The 26,225-nt window shown below is 43.1% G+C and overlaps 1 protein-coding gene across 1 annotated transcript in view; it reads right to left on the bottom strand.

Annotated features, from left to right (window-relative positions):
* The window catches only part of LOC147718591 (putative defense protein 3), an 82,228-nt gene that overhangs the window by 29,070 nt on the left and 26,933 nt on the right, over nt 1–26,225 (bottom strand). Inside the window, exons 3-4 of the mRNA XM_086918541.1 lie at nt 16,530–16,645; nt 14,773–14,834 (exon numbers count right to left, since the gene is read on the bottom strand). Coding sequence (XP_086774667.1) covers nt 14,773–14,834; nt 16,530–16,645 — 178 coding nt within the window. The remainder of the gene's footprint in view (nt 1–14,772; nt 14,835–16,529; nt 16,646–26,225) is intronic.

Raw genomic sequence — 26,225 nt, 5'->3', positions numbered from 1 at the left:
AAAACAATATTTTTTATTCATATATGTATTTTTAAACCATTCAATTAAATGTAAATATTCTTCCAAAGAGTCAAAATAAATATTTTATTTTAAGGTTATTTTCTATGGGGTCCCTATCGCCATTATTTACCATGGGTGGGTGTTGCAGTACCAGTTGGGTGGGCATGTGTGGTGCTCGACTAACTCCATGTCTGAGCTGGACGACATTTACCTTTTGGGAATTTTTTGACAATAGTAGTTTTGGAAGTGCTGTTTGTGAATAACAATGGGATTACCCTTTTGTGGGTGGGTGGTCTTTGTCCGTCTGTAAAATCCTCAGCCTGCCCTAAGCTCCTCTTTACTCCCCCCTAATGACTCCCTTTTAGTAGTAAGTATTCCCCATTTTCCTCCCACTCTAGCGTTTTGCCCAGATTTTTAACTAAAATATAGGCGTTCAAGTGTGGAGGTCTCAGCAATCAGGGCAGAGACCCCAGCATAACACAGACAGGAAGGAGGAGGCTCAGGTCTCTGCATGCAGATTTATGAATAGAATGTTGTAGTATGTGATTAGTACTATTGTAATTCTGATAAAAGTAGTGCAGTTAATGAATAGGCCACATTGTTTTTAATTTAACTATGACCATTTTCCTGACTTTTATAATGGTCAGAGAAGCAAAGTGGAGCCCAGTTTAGCAAAACAAACATTTTGTTTATCAAGTCAAGTCAAATGATCTTTATTCGCATTGTAAAACATCCATAAAAGTACACATAAAATCCAGCAGAAGTAAAAACACAAATAACATCCCACTTGATTACAGATTCATAGCGATATACAGCTTTATCATGTGCAAAAATGCAATCATTAGTGCAAAATATACAATGTGCAATAAGCAATGTGCAAAGTGTGCATAGTGCAAGTATTTCAGTCAATTAACAGAGAAGCACGAGACCGTACAGCTGCTTTAAGAAAGCAGCTCACTCTGAAGATGGCCTCATCCGTCTTTAACAATAACAAATCTTTAAAAGCTAATTTAAAATCAATCAGAGTGTTTACGGCATTAGAAAGTGCAAAGTGTGCATTCTATAAAAACCACAAAATAAAATAAAATGAAGCAGACTTTGTTTACCGCCTAGGTTACAGGGACAGCTTAGATTTTCCACATGTTTGTTAAAGCCTAACGGGAAGCTGAGTACATTTATAATGCTTCCGTCCCTGAACCGAAACAGCAAACTCCTATTCCACCTGCCTAGCTTTAAGCGGAGATAGCCCTGAAGCAGGGCAAATGGTTTATCACTTGGCTCCATGAGGGAGATATATCTAATTGTAGTAGGCTTTACCGAGTCACGTCATAGCCTCTCCTTACGGTAGGAATCGTAGAGGGCCTTTTTTATTAGGTTCTTGTGCGTGTGGTCAATCAGTTGCGGGGATGTAAAAAGATGACCCAGCCCCACACTCGATAAACTATTTTCCACAGCCTTAAACCAAGGTATACAGCTAGCCCTCCCCCAGTTTAAACAGTCCATAATAATATCACGTGACAGGGAGGCAGCAATTACGCCAATTTTTTATCCAGAACAGTGGGGGTCTGGATCTTATGAAGTCCTCTATATAAAGGAGGTTTAGTTCCCTATCACAGATGTAAGTTGGTGCACTAATGATCCCCCCCCCCAAAAATCTTCCGGGAAAATCTATTTTCTTCAGTCTGTAGTTGGGTGCAGTTAGAATAACCCCACACCTCGGCACCATAGGTTCCTACAGGTAAACATTGTGTTCTGTAGATTTGTAAAAATGACACAATCACGTCTGCCTGGTTGGGTTGGCGAAGGGAGGTTAGAGAATTTATAGCCTTACTCATTTTGTTCCTTCCCTGGGCAACATGTGGTTGCCAAGAGCCAGTGTTGGAAAATAACAAACCAAGATAAGGGAAAGTGCAAGTGCTTTTTAAAATATTGTCCCCTGATTGAATATGGCTTATTTTATAGCTTTTAGGGCCGCAAGACATTATGAATGATTTTTTAAAATTGGTGCAGAGGCCCAAGTCTGCCATGTATTTAACAAAACCCAAGATTAAAATTCGCAAGGCATTGGGTGTGCGGCCCATAAAGACTGCATCATCCGCATAAAGAAGTGCAGGGACAGGTTTGCCATTGACTTGCGGAACATCATTAGTTAATTTGCCCAAAGAAACACTCAGATCATTTATGTACAAAATAAAAAGCAAGGGGGCCAAGACACAACCCTGTCTGACCCCCCTGCCGATTAAAATATCATTAGAAACTTCACCATCATTATTAATACGGACACGTGCTTTCAGGTCGCTATGAAGATGTGCCAAGAAATAAACTAAAGATTCATCTAAACCATAATTCAGCAGGACTGTCCATAAGCGGGAACGGTTAACAAAATCAAAGGCAGAACTTAAATCCATAAAACCAAAATATAAAGGTGATTTTTTGGCGATCGTATATTTGGCCACAAGCAGGTTTAGGTTCAAGCACTGCTCCACCGTGCCCACTTTACTTCTGAAGCCTTGCTGGCAGGGATGTAAGATGGTATTTTCTTCCGCCCAAGTGCTAATTCTGTTAAAAAGGACCCTGCCTAGGACTTTTAGTGTATTGTCAATTAATGATATGGGGCGGTAGCAGCCAGGATCGAGTCTGTCGCCTTTTTTAAATATTGGTACAATAGTACTGCAAGACCATGTTTCCGGGCAGTGGTGAGGATACATTATTGAAAACGTTACATAACAAGGGTGCCCAAAAGTCTGGTTCAGATTTGATTTGGTCGATGGATAGGCCATCTGCATCAGGGGCTTTGTTCCCAGCGCTTTCGGTGATAGCATCCTCCACCTCCGACAACAAAATGTTTAAAGGCTTTATTGCTGGGACGATTTCGATTGGGTTGCCAGACGCAGGAGCATCGTAGATGTTAGAAAAATGGTCAACCCACACATCCCCTGTAATATTACAATTGATAGGGGAGATATTGGAACCCAGTGATCTAAGATTGTTAACAGCCCTCCAAAACCCTGCAGCGTCTCGTAAAGCAGCTGTGCGGACAAGGGAGTCCCAGTGGTCTTTTAATAGCTCTTCAGATCTAATTTTTAAACAGTGTTTATATCTGGATCTCAGAGTCCTTACCAGGGACGGGTCACGAGGTGCAGCAGTGAGGGCAGCCCTAAGTTCCCGGTTAGCTTTAGAGCATGAGGTGTCAAACCACCTGGGATTGCTATTAATATGGGCTGGGACAGGTTTGGAAATTTCGGTTTTTATTGCCTTACAGAGCTCACAAAATGAGTTAACGATATCGAGCCCCGGGCTGGAGGTTGATAGACATACCAAGACTAGAGTAGGATGTTTTTTGATGACTCTAGCCAGGACATCCTGGTTGTCTATCCCCTTCCAAGCCACCCTTAACCTGTCTGTCAATGCCATTAGGTTTTTAGCCACGATTTCTATTCTCTTCCTCAGGGTTTTGAATGATTTAAGGCGAATTAAAATTGGATGATGGTCACTATGCGGGGACGAAATAACCTCAGATTTCAATAAAAGATCCTCGAGGAGGGATGAAATAAATATATAATCTATGGTGGTAGAACTCCCACGCCCGATATAGGTAGGGGCGGGTACATTATTCACACCAGTATCTGATTTCTCCATTACATCAGATAAGTCACGTGTTGCTAACAGGTCTAATAGTTCTTCTCCTCTCCTGCAGGGTGGGGTTCTAGGGTGGATGTGTGCGTTAAAATCGCCTCCCAAGCAAATGCCATCATATCTGCCGTGTTTTTGGCCGTCCACGACTTCATCAATGAAGTTAAACAGTTTCAGAAAATTGGTATTAGGGTGGGTTATGAAATCATTATTATAGAAGTTAATAAGACATAGCTTTAACCGGCCTATATATTTCAACGCCATGAAGTTATTGTTATTAGTTGGCAGTAATTCAGTTTTAACTCCAGTTGTAATTTTAACCCAAATTGATAAACCCCTGCTGTGGCGACCAATGGGAGGGGAAGGGACAATCAGATTATGACCGCTATAATCCTCAAGGAGTAAAGATCTTGTGCACCAGGTTACCTGCAGCATTAAAACATCAAAGCTGGTTACCCAATCAGTCCAGGACTTTATATTCATTTTAGCATTGAGGCCAGCAATATTCCAACTCAAGATGGATAATTCATCGGAAGCTGTGGTAGTAGTATGGTCCTGGGCACCTTTTGTGGGGTCAGATGACAACCTGCACCTACCAGGAGAATTCGGCAGTGTTACAGTGGGACAGATAGGTGAATTACCTGCAAGGACTTCCTTATTAGTATGATCGCTAACTGAGGTGTGAGGTGAAGTGTCTAATGGTTAGTCCAAACTACATGTATCCGCTAGTGCGGTGTATCTATTAAAAAGTGGAAAAGATGGCGGTGCTGGAAAAAGTGGAAAGGACGGTGAAGCTGAAAAAAGTGGAAAGGACGGTGGAGCTGAGAAGAGTTGCCTGGGTGGTGGCCTATAAAAGTAGCCCAAGGGCAAGGGAGTGACAACAGTAGATGGTCCCGGGTGACTACTGTTGTGATTAAGTATGTATTTAACAGTACAAGGGTGCCTGAAATTTAGAACGATGCAGTCCCCATTAAAGTCTTTACGTAAGGGGCCGACTCACACGACGGGCAGACAGAATTTCGTTTGAGATGTCATGACCTACCCCCCTGTGCTTGGTCAGCCAATCAATACACTTATTCTTCAGCTGAACCCAGGATTCACCTTGTCCTTCCTTGAGGGGTGGGACGCCTGCCAATACTAAAACGTAAGGGCAGGCGTCCGGTGGTAAGTGGAGGGCAGGTTCTTGAGATTTTCTGGGTCTGCTGGCTGCTGGTTGTTCATTCCTAGCATTATTACTGCTTTGGGCCGCAGGTTTTACAGTGGTTGTGTTATGGCCCTCCTGTCGTGTGCCGTTGGATGTGATGGTAGTGTTGGAAGAACCGGCAACTACGAGAGGGGTGGGCTTGGCTTTAGTGGCAGGTTTAGTTTGCCCTTTGTTGGTATGCCCAGGTATATTATTGGCTGTTGGGGTACTGCTGGCAGGTTTGGGAACGTCCTTCATGCTGCTGCTAGTACTGGGCGCACCACACAAGATAGCCCTACTAGCAGACTCCAGGTCTTTCAGAAGGCGATCACCCCTGAGCTGATCGAGGCTGATCGCCCCTTTCCTTTTTACCTCTTCCTTTTTAGGTTTCGCACTGCGAAACTCTATTGTGATCGTTTCTGGTTTCAAGGAGTCAAGGGAGACAGGAGACAAGTGATGTGCACGCGCGCGTAAACGGATCAGGTCACGCGCGCTTCCTGACTCCCTTGGCTCCTTGGAAGCAGACTCACACGCACGCACGCACACACACACATACAGACCCACCCCCCCACCGCCGTGCATACACACACTCACACACACACATAGAGAACCCCCCAAGCCACCCCGCATACAAACATGCACGCACACACACACACACACATAGAGAACCCCCCCTTACACACACATCCCCTACCTCGGCTCGGCGTGTCTTCTCATCACAGCTTGCGCAGGGGCAGCCAGCGTGCACACGCACGGCGACGGCGTCTCCTGCTCTACAACTGTGGTTTCGGTTTCGCGTACTGCCGCCAACCGGCATTTGTTTTCCGAGTGCTTGTTTTAACCTCCGAGCTTAGATTAGTCACCTGCTTCTTAGATCACGTTTGCGATTGTGATCTTTCCTAACAGAATACCGGCGACCATTTGCTGCCCCATTGGGCTCCTGAACTGCGCCTCAGCCCCCCCCCCTTTACTTCACAGATAAGTGCAACTGCACGCTGTGCACGGTTTGTGTTTAAAGTCATGCACGCGCATTGCATGTAAGCATGCAAATCGCATAAGCAATGCCTGCAATTAAGTTATGGTGTGGGTTCTAGCTAGCGCTGTGACCATCGAGGCCCTGTCTGTAGGCTCTCTGGCTCTTCTTCGTCTTCAAGGGGACCATAACGCTGACCCAGAGGCTCAGCAAGGATGCGTTCGGTGAGATGGCGAGTGCTGCGGCACGTGGCAGCAGACTGTGGTGTTATATGTTGTGTTGGATTCTAGCGTGTGCTCGAGCCATCCTGAATGTTGTCGATTCTAGAGTGATGTTTACGCTGAGTATGTAGAATACCTGCTGCATTCGAGTTACGGAGCTCCAGCTGACGGTTGTGTCTGCATTGCGGTGCGGTCTTGGAGGTTTAAGTATGAGACTAAATCTGAGAAGAATCCTCCTTGTGTACGATTATTCTTCACAACATTATAGTGCCTTTTGTCTCTTCCTTGGTAACTCGATGCTGCCAGGGTGCCTTGGCACGGCCTGGGAAAGGGCAAATGAGCGGGGCGAATGTCTTCCGGTCGTGTGCATTTCAGAGAGCCTTTCCAGTGGCTCAGGTGCTGCTGACACTCGTGGTTATTTTTTAAAGACACATCAAAACCGAAGTGAACATTTAGACTTAGACTTCGCTCACTAGAAACTTGATGAACGCATATATGCAAGTTAGCAAAAAGCCGTTAATTTATCCGGTTATTCACCGGCCGGTGCAGCAATACCGGTTCTAACTCACCGACATCCAAAAGCAACACCTTTGTAAGATGGTGGGTGGTGGTGCCAAGGGGTGGTTGGGCGGTGCAGTGGTCATATGGCGACCCCCAGTAAGTGGCTGTCCACTGACCTCTCTATCCTCCTAACGGATGTCCCAGCATGACGCCTCTTAGTGGAAGTTTTCCTGCCAGCCGGCGGCCCCTTTAAAGGGCTGTAGAAGCTTCAGGGTCTGGCTTCTGGCTATAGACACGGAATGCAGTAGCATGCCACTTGGAAATGCTTTTCTAACCCATAGGTCATATGTGCCAGCGTTTGGAAATATCAGTGAGTTAACTGAAAGAGAAATATTGTGACAATTCCATTTTAAAATTCGTTTTTAAGCAATGTATATTTTTAATAGGGTTTTGGGAAAACATTGAGAAATACCACCACTTTGGGTAAAATAAAAAAAAATGAAGCTCGCTGATAGACAGAGGTGGCATTAATGCTGGTTGGAACTGGTAGGCAAAGGCACGAAGCACTAAAATCATGGTAAACAATAGAGCTGGTTTTGTGCACTTCTCTTCAGGCTTACCCTCGCCAACATCTGCTTATAGTGCATGTATGTGTGCCCCTCCCCAGCCTATAACGCCTTTGCATACATTTTAAAGCCAGTGCTTAACATATTCCATTAATAATAAATCGAGGGGAGGAAGGCGTAAAGGGACAGATTTATACAGAAAGGGGAAATAACATTGGAATGGGAATTACACTCTGAGCACATTAGCCGAAATGGGTCCTCAACCGGTCACTCTGGGTTCTTTTTAAATAGCAGACAGAGGTATGTGCTGAGGAGGCCTCCTGGAGATAGGGCCGTCTCCACCCCCTCACTCCCCCACCAAAGGGGCTGCAGGGGCCTCTGTTGCCGTTACGACAGATGTTTTTAGTGCGCTTTACCCCCATAACCATCTCTGTGAATCCGTGAACTTTCCTCGGATTGTTGGGTAATTGTTATAAATGTGTTTTCAATAAACCCCATGTGTAGGTTGTGAACAATGAACATTGCTTCACTGTATTGTTTATTTAGAAACAAAACGTCACCCTTTAAAGTAGTCTGCATTTTAGCCTGCTAGGGATCTAAGCGGTGTTAGGTGCTGTGTTGGTTGAGAGAATGAAGTTGATGATACACTGCCACACAGTCCATTGCAGTAATGTGCGATAATATAATGCATGGCTAAACACCTATAAGACCCAAAGGTGAGACCGATTTGCATTGCAAATGCAATAAGTCTCACCTTTTGATTAAGTTAAACCATTTGCTTTGCTAATGGTATTGTATAGCAAAGCAAATGGCTTCAACTTAATAAAAGGTGAGACCTATTGAATTTTAAAATGCTTGTTTATAATTGTGTACATACTTTATCACAAAGTATTCATGGGGGTACTCTGTGTGTGCCTGGGAAACTGTCTCAGCCCGGGCTGATACACACGGGTGGGAGGTGGGATGACTGAAGCCCATTGAGATCAATGGGGGTTTCACGCCTGGGGGGTATAGAGTGTGCATCGAATTGACCTCTCTCGCTCATGAAGACAGAGGTGATAAAAAAAATAATGTGTGATACCTTTGTGGTTTCTTAAACTTCTCCAAAGCTGCGGGACAATTGCAGGCTTTAAAGCTTGTTGATTAAGTAGTGATTGTAAAATGGCGTTTTCAGAATCTTTCCTAAGGATGGTTGGGTTGTGGTTCCATCACTTTTGTTCGCATCACTATCCTGATCCTCATCAGAGAGGAAAGAGACGTGGCTAAGTCCTGCTACCGCTACGAGTCCTCATATCCGGGCAGTGCACACAGTGATTCCAGGGGGTTGGGTCGTTTCGTTACGGAGGCGCGGTGCTGGGAGGTGACTTGTCTGACAGCATAAGCAAGGAAAGCACGTGATTTACTTTAGTTTCAAGCTGAGAAAAAGAATCCAAGCACAAGCGGCCTGTTTTTCTGTCATTTGCCGCTCTCACGGTGCTCTCTATACACACCTGTAGACTGCAGAGAGAGGATGTGGCGTGTCGGCCAGAGATGTCGACTTTGGATCTGGAGATCCAGGTTCGAGTCTCGGCGTTGGTTAAAAATACTGTGATTCTTGACAAATCAATCTCCCAGTGCCTAAAAAACAAGCACATGACATGTATTTTAACTGGTGCTCATTTACAGCGCGCTGATATCTTCTGGCCGCGCTCCCACTATGTAAATTTGAAAAATAATCACACGTCCGCGTTATAAGGATAGTGGGTTTGAATGGGGCCACCGGTGTCCCTTGCGGGGCAACCCACCCTGCACTTGTTCTTTTAAGTTCTTCCTTCATATGAGCAGCACAGGAGAGAAGAGGAGGCAGGGGCGGATTACGCACACTTAAGGACAAAAGAACAAAAAAACTCAGCGGTGACAGAGCGGAATACAGCGTTTCATTCAGATCCCAATGAGATGCCACTGTTTTGCCACAATTGGCCAACCCTGTCGTAACATTTTGACCCCCAGCTTTAACATAATTGCAGTGGCCCTTATTTTGTGGTACAAAATCTATGCGTTCAAAGCTTCCACTGTATTCACTTAGGCCGTTTATCTGACTCAAAGTAGACTATTTGGAATTCGGAAAAAGCCAGAAATTCTTAATTTCCAAAAGGATTATCCGTGTTGGACTGCAGCTGTGCATTATATCTAACATTTTGCTTTAGGCTTTGTTATCCTATAAAAAGCTCATCCCTCCCTACACAGAGCTCTTAGATTAAACAGGCAGGCAACACGTGCTAGAAAAATAGGAAATGCTTTTTTTAGTCCAGGTTTATTTTTTTTTATTTATTTAAATCTGAAAGTACCTGGTACATGCAGTTATTTGTATGGTGGAAGCTGTTCAGGGCGTCAGGTGAGGTCTCCCACTTTAAAAGTGACACCTATTTTCTGGATGCGTTTGTCCTCAGAGATGTATGTGTGAAGAATCTGGCCGCTGTCCCTGCCCGTCTGCGTTCAGCAGTTTTTGGTCTGTTACTTAGATGTATGCAGAGTTCGAAATTGGCAGGTGAATGACATTCCCAAGTTTGTGTTTGATCAAAACCGTTTTCATACTTTATATTTAAACAACTGTCCCTGATCAGCTGAGTTGCTGCGGGTTAAAAGGAGAGAAGGATGGTCTCCTCCACCTTAAAATGAGAGAAAGGAGAAGCAGCTCAAGAACAAGCTTTTGCAATGCAATAAATCTCTTTTGAGAGAATTTGAGCTATTGGAATTGTAAATGACAATGCCTTTGATTTGTGTTTTGAAAACATGCAAGGGGCTTGTACACACACACTTTGTACTTATAGATGTTGCTTGCAAGAAGAAAGGCTAGCAGTAACTGCGTCTCTCTTACTACCAGCCTTGCTTCCCGAAAACAGCAACTAAGTACAAAGTGTGTGTTTACTCATTGCTTGCAGGTTTGCAAAACACATAAATAAAAGGCATTGTCATTTACAGTGCCAATAGCTCAAACTCTTGCAAAAGCGAAACCTATTGCATTGCAAATGCTTGTTGACTAAGTTTTCTAATTTATCTAACCTTTTAAAAACAATATTAAATTGCTTGATCATTTGACATTCCAGTTGTTTAAAAATAGTGTCTACAATTGTCTCAATGAAATTCCCATTGGGCTTGGGTTGAATGATACTTTCACTCAAAAACTCAGTCTGTGTGCCCAAGGAATTGTGATCATCAATGGAGAGGGTTATGGGAGAGGCCAATTCAGCAGTTTGCGGCATTTCAGTATTAACAGTTTTACCCTGAAAATGTCTCTGTTTCCCTCTGGTCCACATGCTCTGCGGAGTTGGTTGGTTCTTATTGCGGACAAGTTGCTTCCTTTTGTTAACAGTAGATTTCAGAGGACCACTTTTCCTTTTGCCCTCGCCAGTTTTATTGCTTTTAGACGGGGATGGGGTAACAGACTGTACAGCGCAGACAGGCTGAGAGGCAATGGTTATGACCGGACTGCTGTCCCCAGGCAGCGTTCCCAACGATGTTACCATGGTAGAGGGTTTCAGGATGGTGATGCTGGAGATAGCGGGAGATCATTAGGAGGACTTGCTTGGGGTGACTGCAGGTCAATGGTACTGCAACCCAGTGACATCCTCCTTTCTGTGTTAGCTATTTCCTCCTGAACCATTATTAGGGCATTTTCCAGTAAGCATTCGAAAGAGGGGGGTGGGGTAGGGGAACTGACAGGAGCAAGCGTTGTAGACATGTTGTTACGCTTCCCCATGATGATTTATCCCCAGCTCACCTCTTGTAGCAGATGTTAGGGCTATGGCCCAGCCCAGTCTCTTCTGGCCTCTGAGTGGACTTTGCCCGGGCTTAGCCCGGCGCCTGCCCGCGAGCGTCCCGCGACGCGGAGGGAGCGTCCTGGTGAAGTAGCGCCTCTGGGCGCGCTGTGGCCGGAAGCAGGAAGTGGCTGCAAGGCTCCCTGGGAGCTGTAGTCTCTAGCCGTGAGGTGGAAGGCAGTAGCGGCGAGACCACAGCGTTTGGGCCCCAGGAGCGAGCGAGCGAGCGTCTGGCCAGCAGGTAGGGTGTAGAAGAAAAACAAGGTGGTCCCTCTTACTAATTCATAGAAAAAGGGGGGATAGCACTTGCCTGTACGATGCCACTATAGCTCACGAGATCTTTACAATTTCAAACCACTCATAACAGTTTATACCAAATTGTAATACTCAACACAATCAAATAAAATATCTTAGTCATTTATTAAAAAAAAATTTTTGACAATGTTAAACATCAAATAACTGTGCCACAGAAAAATGTTAAAAAAGAGTGTCAGTATCATGCAACAATGATATACATCTCTTAAGTATATATAATGAACAAATTAAAAACAACAATGATTTAAAAAACCAAGTAGTCGACGCAGCGTTTCGGTTCTTTAAGTTGACACCTTCATCAGGACGCGGTTCTATACAACAGAGAAACATTGGATTACCACCACATATTGCTTTCACAATTCATAAGTGTCCTATCTATTACTGCTTTTTACAACTTATATCGTCTTTAGTGACCATCTTCTATTTTTATACCAAAAGAACAATTTTATCACAGGCATAGTTCATTACTATTGTGCGGTGGTTTCTCTTAGAACATCTTTTAGAACAACAATTTAAGTGGCACAAAACACCCGTGGCTACCAGATCTCATGAGCTACAAGAAGAGATTTACTAAAAAGAGCTCCATTGGGGCATTAAGTTTATACTTATGATGCAGTGCTGCAACCAAGGTGATTATGCTGCAAGGAAGAATGTGGGAACTTACTTTTAAAAACAGAACGAACTCGTGTTGTCTTCCTCTATTATTAATTGAGGAAGACAACACGAGTTCGTTCTGTTTTTAAAAGTAAGTTCCCACATTCTTCCTTGCAGCATAATCACCTTGGTTGCAGCACTGCATCATAAGTATAAACTTAATGCCCCAATGGAGCTCTTTTTAGTAAATCTCTTCTTGTAGCTCATGAGATCTGGTAGCCACGGGTGTTTTGTGCCACTTAAATTGTTGTTCTAAAAGATGTTCTAAGAGAAACCACCACACAATAGTAATGAACTATGCCTGTGATAAAATTGTTCTTTTGGTATAAAAATAGAAGATGGTCACTAAAGACGATATAAGTTGTAAAAAGCAGTAATAGATAGGACACTTATGAATTGTGAAAGCAATATGTGGTGGTAATCCAATGTTTCTCTGTTGTATAGAACCGCGTCCTGATGAAGGTGTCAACTTAAAGAACCGAAACGCTGCGTCGACTACTTGGTTTTTTAAATCATTGTTGTTTTTAATTTGTTCATTATATATACTTAAGAGATGTATATCATTGTTGCATGATACTGACACTCTTTTTTAACATTTTTCTGTGGCACAGTTATTTGATGTTTAACATTGTCAAAAAATTTTTTTTAATAAATGACTAAGATATTTTATTTGATTGTGTTGAGTATTACAATTTGGTATAAACTGTTATGAGTGGTTTGAAATTGTAAAGATCTCGTGAGCTATAGTGGCATCGTACAGGCAAGTGCTATCCCCCCTTTTTCTATGAATTAGTAAGAGGGACCACCTTGTTTTTCTTCTACTGTTTCCACTCCTCGTCCCTTGATTGGATTTGTGAGGAGACCTCCCTTTCTGTTTTGTACAGCAGGTAGGGTGTCCTTTGACTGGTCTCTCCGGTTTGCCCCCGCTCCACCGAGGGAGCGTCCTGGTGAAGTAGCGCCTCCGGGCGTGCTGTGGCCGGAAGCAGGAAGTGGCGGCAAGGCTCCCTGGGAGCTGTAGTCTCTAGCCGCGAGGTGGAAGGCAGTAGCGGCGAGACCACAGCGTTTGGGCCCCAGGAGCGATCGAGCGAGCGTCTGGCCAGCAGGTAGGGTGTCCTTTGACTGGTCTCTCCGGTTCAGCAGGGCATGGTCACACAGTCAAGGTCCTCCACGTGCAGCCGTATCCCGGATAGAGTCCCAACGGGGACTTGGCGATCTGGAGCGCCACGATCTTTGGCTCTGTGCGTCCCCCTCAGTTATATTTGTTTTTAAACTAAAAAGGCTACTAAAATATTTTATAATAAAACAATATTTTTTATTCATATATGTATTTTTAAACCATTCAATTAAATGTAAATATTCTTCCAAAGAGTCAAAATAAATATTTTATTTTAAGGTTATTTTCTATGGGGTCCCTATCGCCATTATTTTCTATGGGTGGGTGTCGCAGTACCAGTTGGGTGGGCATGTGTGGTGCTCGACTAACTCCATGTCTGAGCTGGACGACATTTACCTTTTGGGAATTTTTTGTCAATAGTAGTTTTGGAAGTGCTGTTTGTGAATAACAATGGGATTACCCTTTTGTGGGTGGGTGGTCTTTGTCCGTCTGTAAAATCCTCAGCTTGCCCTAAGCTCCTCTTTACTCCCCCCTAATGACTCCCTTTTAGTAGTAAGTATTCCCCATTTTCCACCCACTCCAGCGTTTTGCTCAGATTTTTAACTAAAATATAGGCGTTCCAGTGTGGAGGTCTCAGCAATCAGGGCAGAGACCCCAGCATAAAACAGACAGGAAGGAGGAGGCTCAGGTCTCTGCATGCAGATTTATGAATAGAATGTTGTAGTATGTGAGTAGTACTATTGTAATTCTGATAAAAGTAGTGCAGTTAATGAATAGGCCACATTGTTTTTAATTTAACTATGACCATTTTCCTGACTTTTATAATGGTCAGAGAATCAAAGTGGAGCCCAGTTTAGCAAAACAAACATTTTGTTTATATATGAAACAATAATGCAGATATTATAAGACAGGTATGTTACCATCACAATGCATAACACAAACGTGAAACTAGAGGTTCTCTAGTTTCATCCCTTCACGGGCACACAAATGTTTGTCTTCCCACCAAAAGAAGACTTTCAATCCAGTAATTCAAATGTTCATGTGGTTTATTTAGTATTTTTAGGTAGGATTATCACCACAATTTCATGTTATTCATTCAATATGGTTCATATATTTGTTGATCAGACATTGTCATCATAAAACATCCAATGCATTTCGGGCATTATGTAGCATGCCCTTCATCAGGGAAATAGACACTGTAAAAAAAGGAATAATAAACTAATATCACCAAAAAGATATTTGTATATATACACATACATCATGAAATTAACTGTACAGTCTTCTTTTGGTGGGAAGACAAACATTTGTGTGCCCGTGAAGGGATGAAACTAGAGAACCTCTAGTTTCACGTTTGTGTTATGTATCTTGACGTCGCAGGACCCTCGACGCCACCTTACGGTGCACCATAAAAACGACTAACAGTTGAATTGATACATAATAATTTGCTGTGCATTTATCCAATCCAATTATACCATCACAATGCAACCATCACATCGAAATACAGTTACAACGAATAAGAACACATTGTCATGTACCACTATGTACGAATATTTCTGGATACCTATACAACATCCTAAAAATGGTAATGCATTGTAGACTTTGTAACACTTTTCACAGATTGAAAATACTTTGAAAATATAGGACTATCTAATAGGCAAATCAAATCGAGTGTCAGAGCCTCCTTTAGTTCTAGAATGAATTGCAGAGCAGATAAGACTATTTTATTGTCTACCTGCTACATAAGGTAGTGACGAATTGTAAGCCTTTCACGACAAGTTAGGTGTCACAAAACAATATATTAATACATTAACTCACCTGTAGGGATAGTCTTTGTTATTCCAATCCAATATGTGTCAAACCCTTGTGCAATAGTTGCCCTGTAAAAAGAGAAAAGACAACATTGTTTCCAGATATTCAAAAAACATGCTCAGGATTAGACTATTAGCTGAGATTCGTTTAATTGCTATTCTTCCATGGTGATAGTAGTGCAGGTTCATTTAATAGCTAGTCTTCCATGTGATAGTAGGGCAGGTTAATTTAATAGCTAGTCTTCCATGGTGATAGTAGGGGAGGTTCATTTACTAGCTAGTCTTCCATGTGATAGTAGGGCAGGTTCATTTAATAGCTAGTCTTCCATGGTGATAATAGGGCAGGTTACTTTAATTGCTATTCTTCCATGGTGATAGTAGGGCAGATTCATTTAACTGCTGTTCTTCCGAGGTGATAGTAGGGCAGGTTAATGTAATATCTAGTCTTCCATGTGATAGTAAGGCAGGTTAATTTAATTGCTAGTCTTCCATGTGATAGTAGGGCAGGTTCATTTAATAGATAGTCTTCCATGTGATAGTAGGGCAGGTTCATTTAATAGCTAATCTTCCATGGTGATTGTAGGGCAGGTTCATTTAATAGTTAGTCTTCCATGTGATAGTAGGGCAGGTTCATTTAATAGCTAGTCTTCCATGTGATAGTAGGGCAGGTTCATTTAATAGATAGTCTTCCATGTGATAGTAGGGCAGGTTCATTTAATAGCTAGTCTTCCATGTGGTAGTAGGGCAGGTTCATTTAATAGATAGTCTTCCATGTGATAGTAGGGCAGGTTCATTTAATAGATAGTCTTCCATGTGATAGTAGGGCAGGTTCATTTAATAGCTAATCTTCCATGGTGATTGTAGGGCAGGTTCATTTAATAGTTAGTCTTCCATGTGATAGTAGGGCAGGTTCATTTAATTGCTATTCTTCCATGGTGATAGTAGGGCAGGTTCATTTAACCCCTTCCGTGCTCCCGTATAATAGTTAGTCTGTGATAGTAGAGCCAAGAGGTCAGGATGGGCAGCTCTTGGCCCTATTGCCTAACTGCCCTCCCGGTAGGCAGATTTGCAGGGTGTAGCCTGCATGATGCATTGGACCTGATTCAAAAATGTTTTTGTAGATCAATCTGGTAAGTGGGGCCCAGAAACACTAATGCTTGGCAAGTTTGTGTTACTTTTGGAACACAAACCTGACGCAGAGTGTTCTGCTGGGGTTTACAATGTGTGTTGGATAGTTTCCCAAAGTAATGCAAAGTTGTGCTGTGCGCACATTAGTTTTTGGTAAATACGGGCCTATGTGCGCAAAAAAACAATTTTGTGAATAGTAAATTCTTATCAAACAATACAGATTAGGAGGGCTTTACAATCGTAAATTGCTTTTTATTTGAGTTAAACCTGCCTCTGTGGTGGATTCTCAATTTCTGGCGTTGTGGAGATGGCCCGGCAAGGTGCAGCGAACACCGTAAACTCGCAGATTGGTGGGACCCACAAACATTTTAAAGAGAAATGCCCGCTCACTATTTATGAGACAGGCAGGTCTAAGTCTCTTTCTAAGGTGTTTCAGACTCTAAACGTTTCATTTTATTTTGTACTACTAATAAACTAATTTTGGACGAGTTTTGTAGTAGCCTTGGCCAGTGCAGAAATCTACAGTCTTTTGAATGAAACTGCATCAGCTCCTCGTAGGAACTTCTGCAGGTCACATGCTTGGGGAAAGGTCGTGCAAATTCAGGCAAATTCAAACATGTTGCGGATAACACTTACTTGATAATAAATGTTTTTTGACAGTAGTTTTCCGGAGCCACCCAGTGGTACGTCGTTGAGCTGGTCTTCGGTTTCGTGTTGGCATGAGTAATCGCGGATCCGCCGATTCCAGAGCACTAGGACAAAACATTTGCGCATAAAAAAGTTGCAAACAGAGCAAGATAGTTTTCTGCAAACTATTTTAATGGAGGAGGCAGTAAGAATGCGTTCGAGATAAGCACCCCGCTTTACAGGGCTGTCTATCAGAGAACTCTCGAGGTGCCCCGCCAGGCGCTGGCACCTTGGCACAAAGCCGTGGGCTGGTTCTAAAGCATTGCTTTGCATGAGTGGCGTGGCATGAAGTATCTGTGAGAATTACAGGATCTCAAATCACTGGTGACAACTAGAATGTGGCCACATACAGCTGTCAACTTTAATGTGACTGTGATGTCTGAGAGATGCTATGTGAGACATTTTCATATTTGTGCATGACACTTCGAGTGACACTTTTTATTGAATACATCTGTTTTTTTACATAGAGTATGAATCCTACGAAAGTGCACCGTTATTTGCACTACAAAACATCGAGTACCATGGAGGGGATTTCTAAGTCATGTAATATGTCGCAGAGAATAATCAGGATGCAACCCACTAAACAGAAAATAAAGATGTAACCACCATATAGTAAAACACCTTAGAACAACGCATGGTCCCAAGAAGTGCACGAGTCCAAAGGCACCGCGTGGAGTAGGAGACCTTCCCGAAAAAATATACATCTTTCATCCTGAGGACAAAGGAAATCCTTTTTTAGAGGTCTCCCACATTAATATATGTACAGAAGCACAAAGCAAACGAGATTCAGCGATTAACTCACAGACCATCTGGCAACATGTTGGGCTCTCACCCCACTGGGCAAGAGATACCACTCTCCTTCTATCCCCCTCACTACTTCAGGTGTCGATTCCCTCTGCTGCTCTCCGCCTCTAAGGACATTCACGGCGGTCTCGTGTCCTCTTTGACCTTCAGCTCAACTATCGCAGCATCCCACAGCCTCATTCTGCAATGTCATCCTCCAGAGGGCTCTATAGCATGTGGACCTCTCCCAGTTACTCTACCATAAATGTTCTTGGATAAATCCCACAAGCGCCTCCGACCGCTATCCCTTTAAAGGTCACTCATAATAACTCTTCCGTAAAGGCTGTGCTCCAAGGCCCTACAGTGGGTCCCAATGTCAGTCACGGCCGTTGCAGGTAGGAGCTGTGGGGCGGAGGGGACAGGTGAGGGGGGATTTGGAGAGACGACCACAAGGAAAAATTACTGATTTACTTAAATTTCCCTGGTGGTCGTTTCTCGAAATCCCCCTTCACCTGGCCCCACCGCTTTTACCTGCAGCGGCCGTGGCTGGGTCCCATGCAGACATCTGCAGGGCACCCTTTGAGTCGAAAAGCAAAGACCGAACCGCAGAGCGCCCTAGCAGCAGGGCTCGGGCTCCTTCAACTCAGAAGAGGCTGGCTTCCCACCCCCTGCACAGCTGCACGCAGCCACCGGGTGTGTGCTCAGGTAATTAGATGTATTCCCCCCATGCACCGCACTGCCCTGTGTAGGGAAGGTGGTTCTGTCTGGTGCCTGGAACACTGGCCAAGATTTTCCAACCTGCCCTGGGAATGGGAGCTGGCTCTGGCTTGTGGCTGAGCCCTGGCCAGGGAGATGGCCTGGTACAGGACACTGGGGTCTCAGGCCTCCATGTAGGATTCACCTATTTTTAAACTGAGCTTCTTGTAGTTGAGTGACCCAGAAGCGCACGACTCCTCCCTGCTCAGGCACCACTCTGACCTGGTAGGGAAGATGGCCTAAAGCTCTTGTTGGGTATAGCAGGCACCTGGCACCCACATAGACTACAGGCTTCACCAAACTGTGACTGGGACTTGGTTGACCTGGTGGGTCCCTATACTCGCTTGGAACTGCCAGCATATTTGTTAAGTCCTGTATGCCCAAGTGTACAACTGCCTTCTGGGAACCCAGGCCTGCTTAGCCGAGGAGGTTTAAGTCTTCAGCACACTTCAGCGCTATCCAGGAAACCATTTTCCCTCTACTAGACAACTACCACAAAGGTGGGGAACCCATAGGAATGCTAGAGATAGCCGTTCCTGTCGACTCGCCAGTTGTCTGTGGACAGCTGGTGGAAATATGGCCTTGGCTAGCCTTTGTGCAGATAGCCCAGGCTCACCGGAGTCACTGACTAGATTTCCAAGGCCCTCTTGAGCCACTGGACAGCTTCCCTCCATCAGTACCTATGCAGGACATCTGGACATCATGCAAATCTTCAAAGGGAGTGTGCACATACCCTGCCCCAGGCAACCCAAGCACCCTGCGTCATGATGCTATGGGGTAGTGGTCTCCCCCGAGACAGCACTCCTCAACCTGACATTATAGGGATTCTGGCACAAGCACCCACAGACACTAAAGCTTATCTCAGAGGATGACTTTCAATAGATGAAGGTAAAATAGATGCTTTGCTACTGCAGAAGCCCTTAACCAGAATTACATTGTCTCTAAACGATTTCAGCAACAGTTGCCCCATGTACATGTGGTGCATACGGGGCAATGGCGGCAGGCCTCTCCGTAGTCCCCACGGTGGTAGTGAGATTGTAGGAAAGTCATCCTTTTTGCCTTGATCTCCCTCATTTTTTGACTGATGCCAGTGGTTACTGACTCTGAACGTGCCCTGGGCTCAGCTAACAAGGCACAGGGACAGCCCATTTTCCTTAAAAGGTACACAGTAATTGGTATAATTCTAATTTTCCAAGACAACCTACCTGTAAGTCCTTAGTACATGGTAGGGCATGTAGATTTCGATCCCCCTAGTGGACCTAATGCACTTATGAGTGCACTGCAGTTGTGTCATTTGAAAGCCAGGCCTACAATGCAAGCTAGTTTTAAAATAAAACTATGTTCAAATTCAACTTTGGAATTAAAAGTACATCCTAAGTCCAAAACGACCTTTTTTTATTACATATACATCACCCCTAAGGTCTGCCCTAGGTGTCTTAAGGGTAAGGGTACATTTTTATACAAAGAAGGGGCAACATAAAATATGTTTAATATGCCCTAGTTGGGAAAAACTATCAAATTGTTTTTCCCTATTGTATGTTATGTTATGTTTTTAGGCTCGTAAAGCGCACTGTTACCCAAGGGTGTCCTGGCGCTGAGCACTATCTAACTGGTACCCTCTACCCCAAGTTCAGACTGAGATTAAACTGAGAACAGGCAGGTTTTCAGACCTTTCCTAAATGAAGGGAGAGCTGTGGCAGTCCTTAGATGTATAGGAAGGTCGTTCTAGGCATTGGTGGCTCCTTGGACAAAGCTCCTACCACCCCAATTAGCCTTCTTTACTCGCTTTGCTTTCATTGAGCGCAGCACTCTTCTCGGGATATACAATAGAATGCACTTTTTTAGGTCTTCTGGGCCGATATCCATCAGGGACTTACAAACTGCACAAAGAGATTTGTATTGAGCTCTTTTTTTTATCGGAAGCCAATTAAGGTATTGTAGGCCATTTCTGACCAAAACAAACCTTGGTGTGGCCGTTAGCAGCCTGGTAGCCGCATTCTGCACCATCTGTAATCTGTTAAGCTGTTTCTCATGAACGGTCAAATAAAGGCTGTTACAGTAGTCCAGACTGGACAGATTGAGGGCTGAGGCAACTGTTCTGAAACTTTCTTCTGCAAGGTAGAATTTTATTTTCCTCAGGGTTCTCAGGATGAAAAAACTTGTTGAAACCACCCCGCTGACGTGGTCCCCAAACGTCAGTGTTGTCCATGATCACCCCCAAGTTCTTGACTTTCTGAGAAGGGAGTGGGAGGTTGCCCATTTCATTGGGCCACCATGCTGGAGACCAGAGGTTGGGGTTATTCCCACAAATAATCACCTCTATTTTGCCTGCATTCAACTTCAGGCAGTTTGCAGATATCCAGCCAGTAACTGCTAACATACAGTCGTGACAACTAGGGGCCATTCCAGCTTCTTTGCCTCGCTGAAGGGACAGCACGATTTGGGTATCGTCTGCATAGGAGGTTAAAAGCAGCCCAAAGGATCTTATAAGGTCAGCCAGCGGGCTCCCATATATATTAAAAAGCTTCGGACTAAGGGACGACCCCTGAGGCACTCCACAGGGGAGGGAGAACGGTTTTGATATGTCCCTTCCTAGATCCACCGTTTGAACTCTGTCAGCCAGAAATTATTCCAGTAGGTTCCAGGCCTTGACCTGGCCCCCTATATTCGATAATCGGCCCATCAACACTTCGGGGTGGACCGTATCGAAGGCTGACGACAGATCCAGCATGATCAAGATGCCTGAGCCACCCTGGTCCACCGCCTCTCGAACCTCCTCCGTGGCTTTGATCAATGCTAGCTCAGTGCTGTGTCCCACACTGACCCATTCTGAGAGGCATCCAACGTATTGTTGTTCTCAAAGAACAAACTGAGTTGCATTTTAATAGCCTTCTCCATTATTTTTGTGTGTAATGGAAGTCAGGAGATGGGTCTATAGCTGTTAGGATCACTAGGCTCCAGATTAGATTTTTTAATCAGTGGCAAAGATTGAGGCAGTTTTCCATGCTGTTGGATAAGGATCTGCCTCCAAAATGAGATTTAATATTGGGGTCAAGGTGTTGGCAATAACCTCAGGGGAGTTTTTAATTACTGCTGACGGAGAGGGGTCCACGGGGGAACCGGAACAGCACCCCATCAGCAGGTTGGTAACCTCCTTAATCTCCAATGGGGTGAACCGGTCAACCGTGGGCGAATTGTTGATAGCCTTCATCCCGACTCCCAGATCCCTGGCCTCACCCTGTTAATTGCTGAAGAAGAAGATAACCTCTACTTTATTCAGAAAAAAGAGGCTAGAGCATCACAGAAGGCTGGACTTCTGTGAGTGATCAGTTTGGGGGGTTCATAATATTAGTCGCTGTTCTGAAGAGCTCCTTCGCAGAGGATTTTTGCTTCAGTGATATGATCGAAGAAATAGGCCTTTTTTGCTTCCTGAAGTCATTTTTGTAAATTGTGAGGCTTGCTTTGTATGCTTCCTTGTTGGCAATGCTGTACCCTTTCCTCCAGACCCACTCCAACCTCTTACAGTCTGTTTTATGCTCCTGTAGGGGCTGAGGGACATACTCATCTAGGGGAACACCATTTGACTATGGCCAATTTGTTAATCCAATTGATGTAGGCCGCCGTGGCCTCCTCAACATTACTGGGGAGATTGGGGACCGTATTGTTCAGGGCTTTATCTAGGTTGACTCTGTCGATATTTTTCCAGGCTCGAATGGCTATCTTTTCCCTGGGCTTTGGTTTGGATAGTGTAGGAGGGGTCTGAGAGTTAGCGAAAATGATGGCGGCATGATCTGTCCAGGGAAGAGCCAATACCTCCAACACGGAGAGACTGGCGGAATTCGTAAAAATTCCGTCCAGTGTATGCCCAGCCACATGAGTCAGGCCTTCTACCCACTGCTCGAGGTCCCCTCCCATCATAATTTGCGCCAGTCTTGAGGTATCTGGGTCAGTGGAATCCTCGAGGTAAAAATTCAAGTCCCCATAATTGTGAAGGCTTTGGCACATAAAACCTCGTCCAACAGAGTCCCAATGGAATCAAGAAAACCACCTTTGGGACCAGGGGGGGCGGTAAATAAGCATGACTATCAGAGTATCTTGCGGCGCGAATTGCGCACTCACTGACATTGCTTCACAGGCTGTATTAGAGGCAGTCTCGAATGAGGGCTCTAGGCTATTATGATAAATGACAGCCAACCCTCCCCCTTCCTTAGAGGTCTATCCAGTGTATGGCAGAGAAAGTCTGGGGGAGAAGCTTTAACAATATCAGGCCCAGAGGCGCTTAACGTCCAGGACTCTGTAATGAAAGCCATCTTAATGTTGTGTTCCTCTATAAACAATGAGCATTCCACACTGTGTCTATCCAGTGATCTGGAATTCGAAAGTAGGCATTTAAACTCAGGAACAGTTCTCGGCTTCCCTACTTCCTCTTTATCACTGGAGGGAGGCTTACACGAGAGCGCCAGGATGTAGGGGAGTTGACAATGGCAGTTTAAACAGAATTCCGCCATGGCATCAGGCTTGACAAAAGGTGAGAATCTGGGACATTGTGCCTTGCCCCCTACTGGGTCCAGTCTCCTCAAGGTTTTACTAGTGTATATCCGGTGTTCTGACCTCAAAGGTCCAGGGGTCCTGGCCCTGAGCCCGGGCAGAGCGCGGACGGGCGCAGACGGGCTTGCCTTAGGTGCAAGCCTGGGGGGTATTAAAATCTTCAGGCATCTATATAACGAGGGACAGGGAAGAATTCTTATGGAGGAATCTGTACAAAGTCTTAGACACAACATGGAATGATATCAAACATTGGTGAAGCTTGCACTGTTTCACCTAAGAAGGGCTGCCATGTTTGAGATAATGGCTCTCCTCAAAGTACTCCAAACATTCCATATTGGATACCTGCAAAGTTCTTTAGACGGATGGAAATTAAAGTGAAGACACTGCTGTGGGATTGTATTGATCTCCACAATGTACAGGTGCACTACTGAGCCTCTTAATTGGCAAAAATTAACAAATGGGCTTTTTCTTTGTGGAAGAGCCTGCACTGAGGATCAACAGACATGCAATGAGCAACAGGGGTTATCAGACTGCGCTATATAAGCAAGGGAGCCAAACTTCGCTTCCACAGCACACAGTGACAGTGGTTCGAACCTGGGAAAGAACACTACACCTTCTGAAGTGGAACAAGACCCTAACAAAAGAAACTTTCTGTAGGACAGTGATATGCTACAGGATGTGGAGACTTTGCAAGGATTTGATAAATGGCACATGATCTGGATTAGTAAATTGGGAAATGTAGGGGGAGAGAGTGGACCAAAAACCCTAGAAGACCTCGAAGGAAAGTTTACATTGACATACACTGAGAAATGTACTTGCCATGCCATGGCGGGTCACGTCTCCTAGAGGCGATTCCCTCAAGGATGCATCTCCCAGATCTCTCATATATCGTACCATTATAAACAACACCCCTGACCCACTAGTGGATCTTAAGGTGAAATGGGAAGACGGCATGTGTCTCTTCAAGAAGGGGGACTGGGCAAAAGAGATTGCTGCACCGAGGGAGGTGGCCATATGGTCTGGCTTTAGATTGATGCTGTTAAAGATCCTGCACAGGATATATCTCACTAGATCACATTTGGCCAGGATTGGCTTTGCTCCTACTGATCACTGCCTATGCAGAGGGGAACTCTCTTACATACCCCATGGGACTATCTGGATGCATTTTGGTCAGGGATAGTACACTGACTTACATATATAACTGGTATAGGGGACCCCTTCCAACAAAGTTGGTCATACTTGATATCTGGGGAGATGTAGCCCTACAAAGATGTGCAAAAGTCTTTTGTATGGTGGGTCTGAAGGTTGGTAGAAGAAATATAGTCCAACGATGGGCTCCTTGACCCCATCAGACCTAGAAAAAAATGGACATGGACTGGTGCTCCCTGCATGAGAAGCAGAGTAGATGATGTCCCAAAAATGTGAATGGATTTGGTATTCATGCGCCAACCTGCAGACTGTTCCTTGAGTATCTTGCATCCTAGAGCATGATGTTTTCAGGAGGATGGAAGGAATGGCTCCTGCATGCATGGGATAGTCACTTACTGATGGGTAAATGGTGGGGAACACGTGCAACTTGCTTATTGCTTAACATAGTTTAGGCAATGTGTGTCTTTGTTTTTGTGCTGAAAATCTTCAATACGAAATGTAAAAATATATATATTTTTCCAAAATATTGTGGTACAACAATATTGTGTCAAAAATACTGTCAAGTCAAGAACATCATAGGACAGAAAATCAAAGATAAGGATATTGTTTGTTAGGTAAAATATGTTTATAATTTAGTTTTTTCAAATATTGTTGTATATAATAATGTTTATTTTAATATTGTTGTATTAAATATTGTTAATTAATTTAATATACATTATTTATTATAGTAATTTTAGGTGGTAGCATTATTATAAGACCTGATATTTTTTTACTTTTAGTACACTTTATAAATATTAATAGATCAAAAGGAATCCAAATCTCTACCAATGTAATGCTTGGAAATGGAAACTGCACACCAAATAGTTACACCAGTTTATTTGTGTCACCAAGAAAGATGTGTTTTGGCTTGCAAGGATTCATTTTGGTACAGTAGACATAGACCGCAAGCCATCAAGGGCAACGGCATCGTTTGGCAAGTTCAAGTTAAACTGTGGCACGTGGAGTGAAAATTAATAATATATATAGGTTTTTTTTACTTTTGTTCTAAAATTTAGTATTGGGTTGCTTGATTTGTTTGGGATTATAGTGGGAAATTATTTATTGTCACTGTTAATTAATTAATTAATGGGTAATTAATTGTGTAAACCATCTAATCAATATTTTCAGTTTTTTTAAATATAGTTTCTGATTTTAAAATGTTAACTTTACTTTCCAATCATGTATTTTGTAATTGGTAATTTAGTAACAGTTGTTTGAGTTTGTAAATTAATTTGTTAGGTTAATTAAAAGATTAGTTGATAATTATGGAAATTATTTGATTGATTGATTACTTTGTTAAATATTTTCTGGTTTGTAATCAATTAAGTTGTTGACCAATGTATTTAATAAAACATAAAATTAAATAGTTTTATATTTATTATCAGATTTATCTTTTCATTTAATAACTTAGCTAATATTTAACTTATTTTATTGAAACAATTTGATTAATGTGTCTTATGTTCTGGTGGTTGTTTTAGGTAGTAGGTAAAGAAGTGCATTTATTTTAAATATTTAAAAATTATTTTAATTTTTTTAAATTATTTTTGTATTTTGAAATGTGTTACATACATAATATTTAATTGAATTTATTTATTATGCATACTTTTTTTTACAAACAAATGTGGTTTAATATTTGTATTTTGTTATGCATTTAAATGTGTTCTAAAACAATTATTAATTGAAATGGTATTTCTAACGCTTCCAAAGCCCAGTGCTTTTCTTAGTGTTGCTTGGATTAGAGTGGGAATAGTAAATTGAAGCCCTCCAAAGTCCAACACATTCCCAACTGTTGTACAGATTGGAGTGGGAATAATACATCTAACCCTTCCAAAAAGCAACGCTTTCCCTGCTGTTTTTTGCCGACTGGAGTTGCAAAAAGAAATCTAACCTTTCTAAAGTCCAACACGTTCCCTATTGTTGGTTATACTGGAGTGTACATATTGAATCTACTCCCTACAAAGTACAACACTTTATCTGTTTTTGCTTATGTTGAAGGAATAGTAAATCTAATTCTTCCAAAGTCCTACCATTAAACTACTTTTGCTTAAATTAGTGTTAGAACAAATGCCTTCATTATCCTTTACTTTTATTAGTGTTGCTTATTTTGGATTGCTGTTATTTATTAATATTTTTATTTAGTTAATGTTTACCATATTTTTTAAATTGTATTGTTATATTTTTAATTACATTTGTTTATATTAATTCTACTCCTTGCTAACTTTAATTTTGCAGCCCACATAGTGCCTGGATGGGAAGTAGAACATCTCATGTAGTAAGTAGTGTTACAAGAAAGGTGCTGAGGAGGTAAAAGGTATGACCTGCGAATGTCTGCAGTCAGCTAAGAGAGAGGTGATTACAGAGTTTCTGTGT

This window comes from Lissotriton vulgaris, chromosome 4_1, assembly GCF_964263255.1.
Source record: "Lissotriton vulgaris chromosome 4_1, aLisVul1.2, whole genome shotgun sequence".
Lineage (NCBI taxonomy): Eukaryota > Metazoa > Chordata > Amphibia > Caudata > Salamandridae > Lissotriton > Lissotriton vulgaris.
The sequence above is the reverse complement of the archived record's forward strand: the minus strand, read 5'-3'. Positions and strand labels throughout refer to the sequence as shown.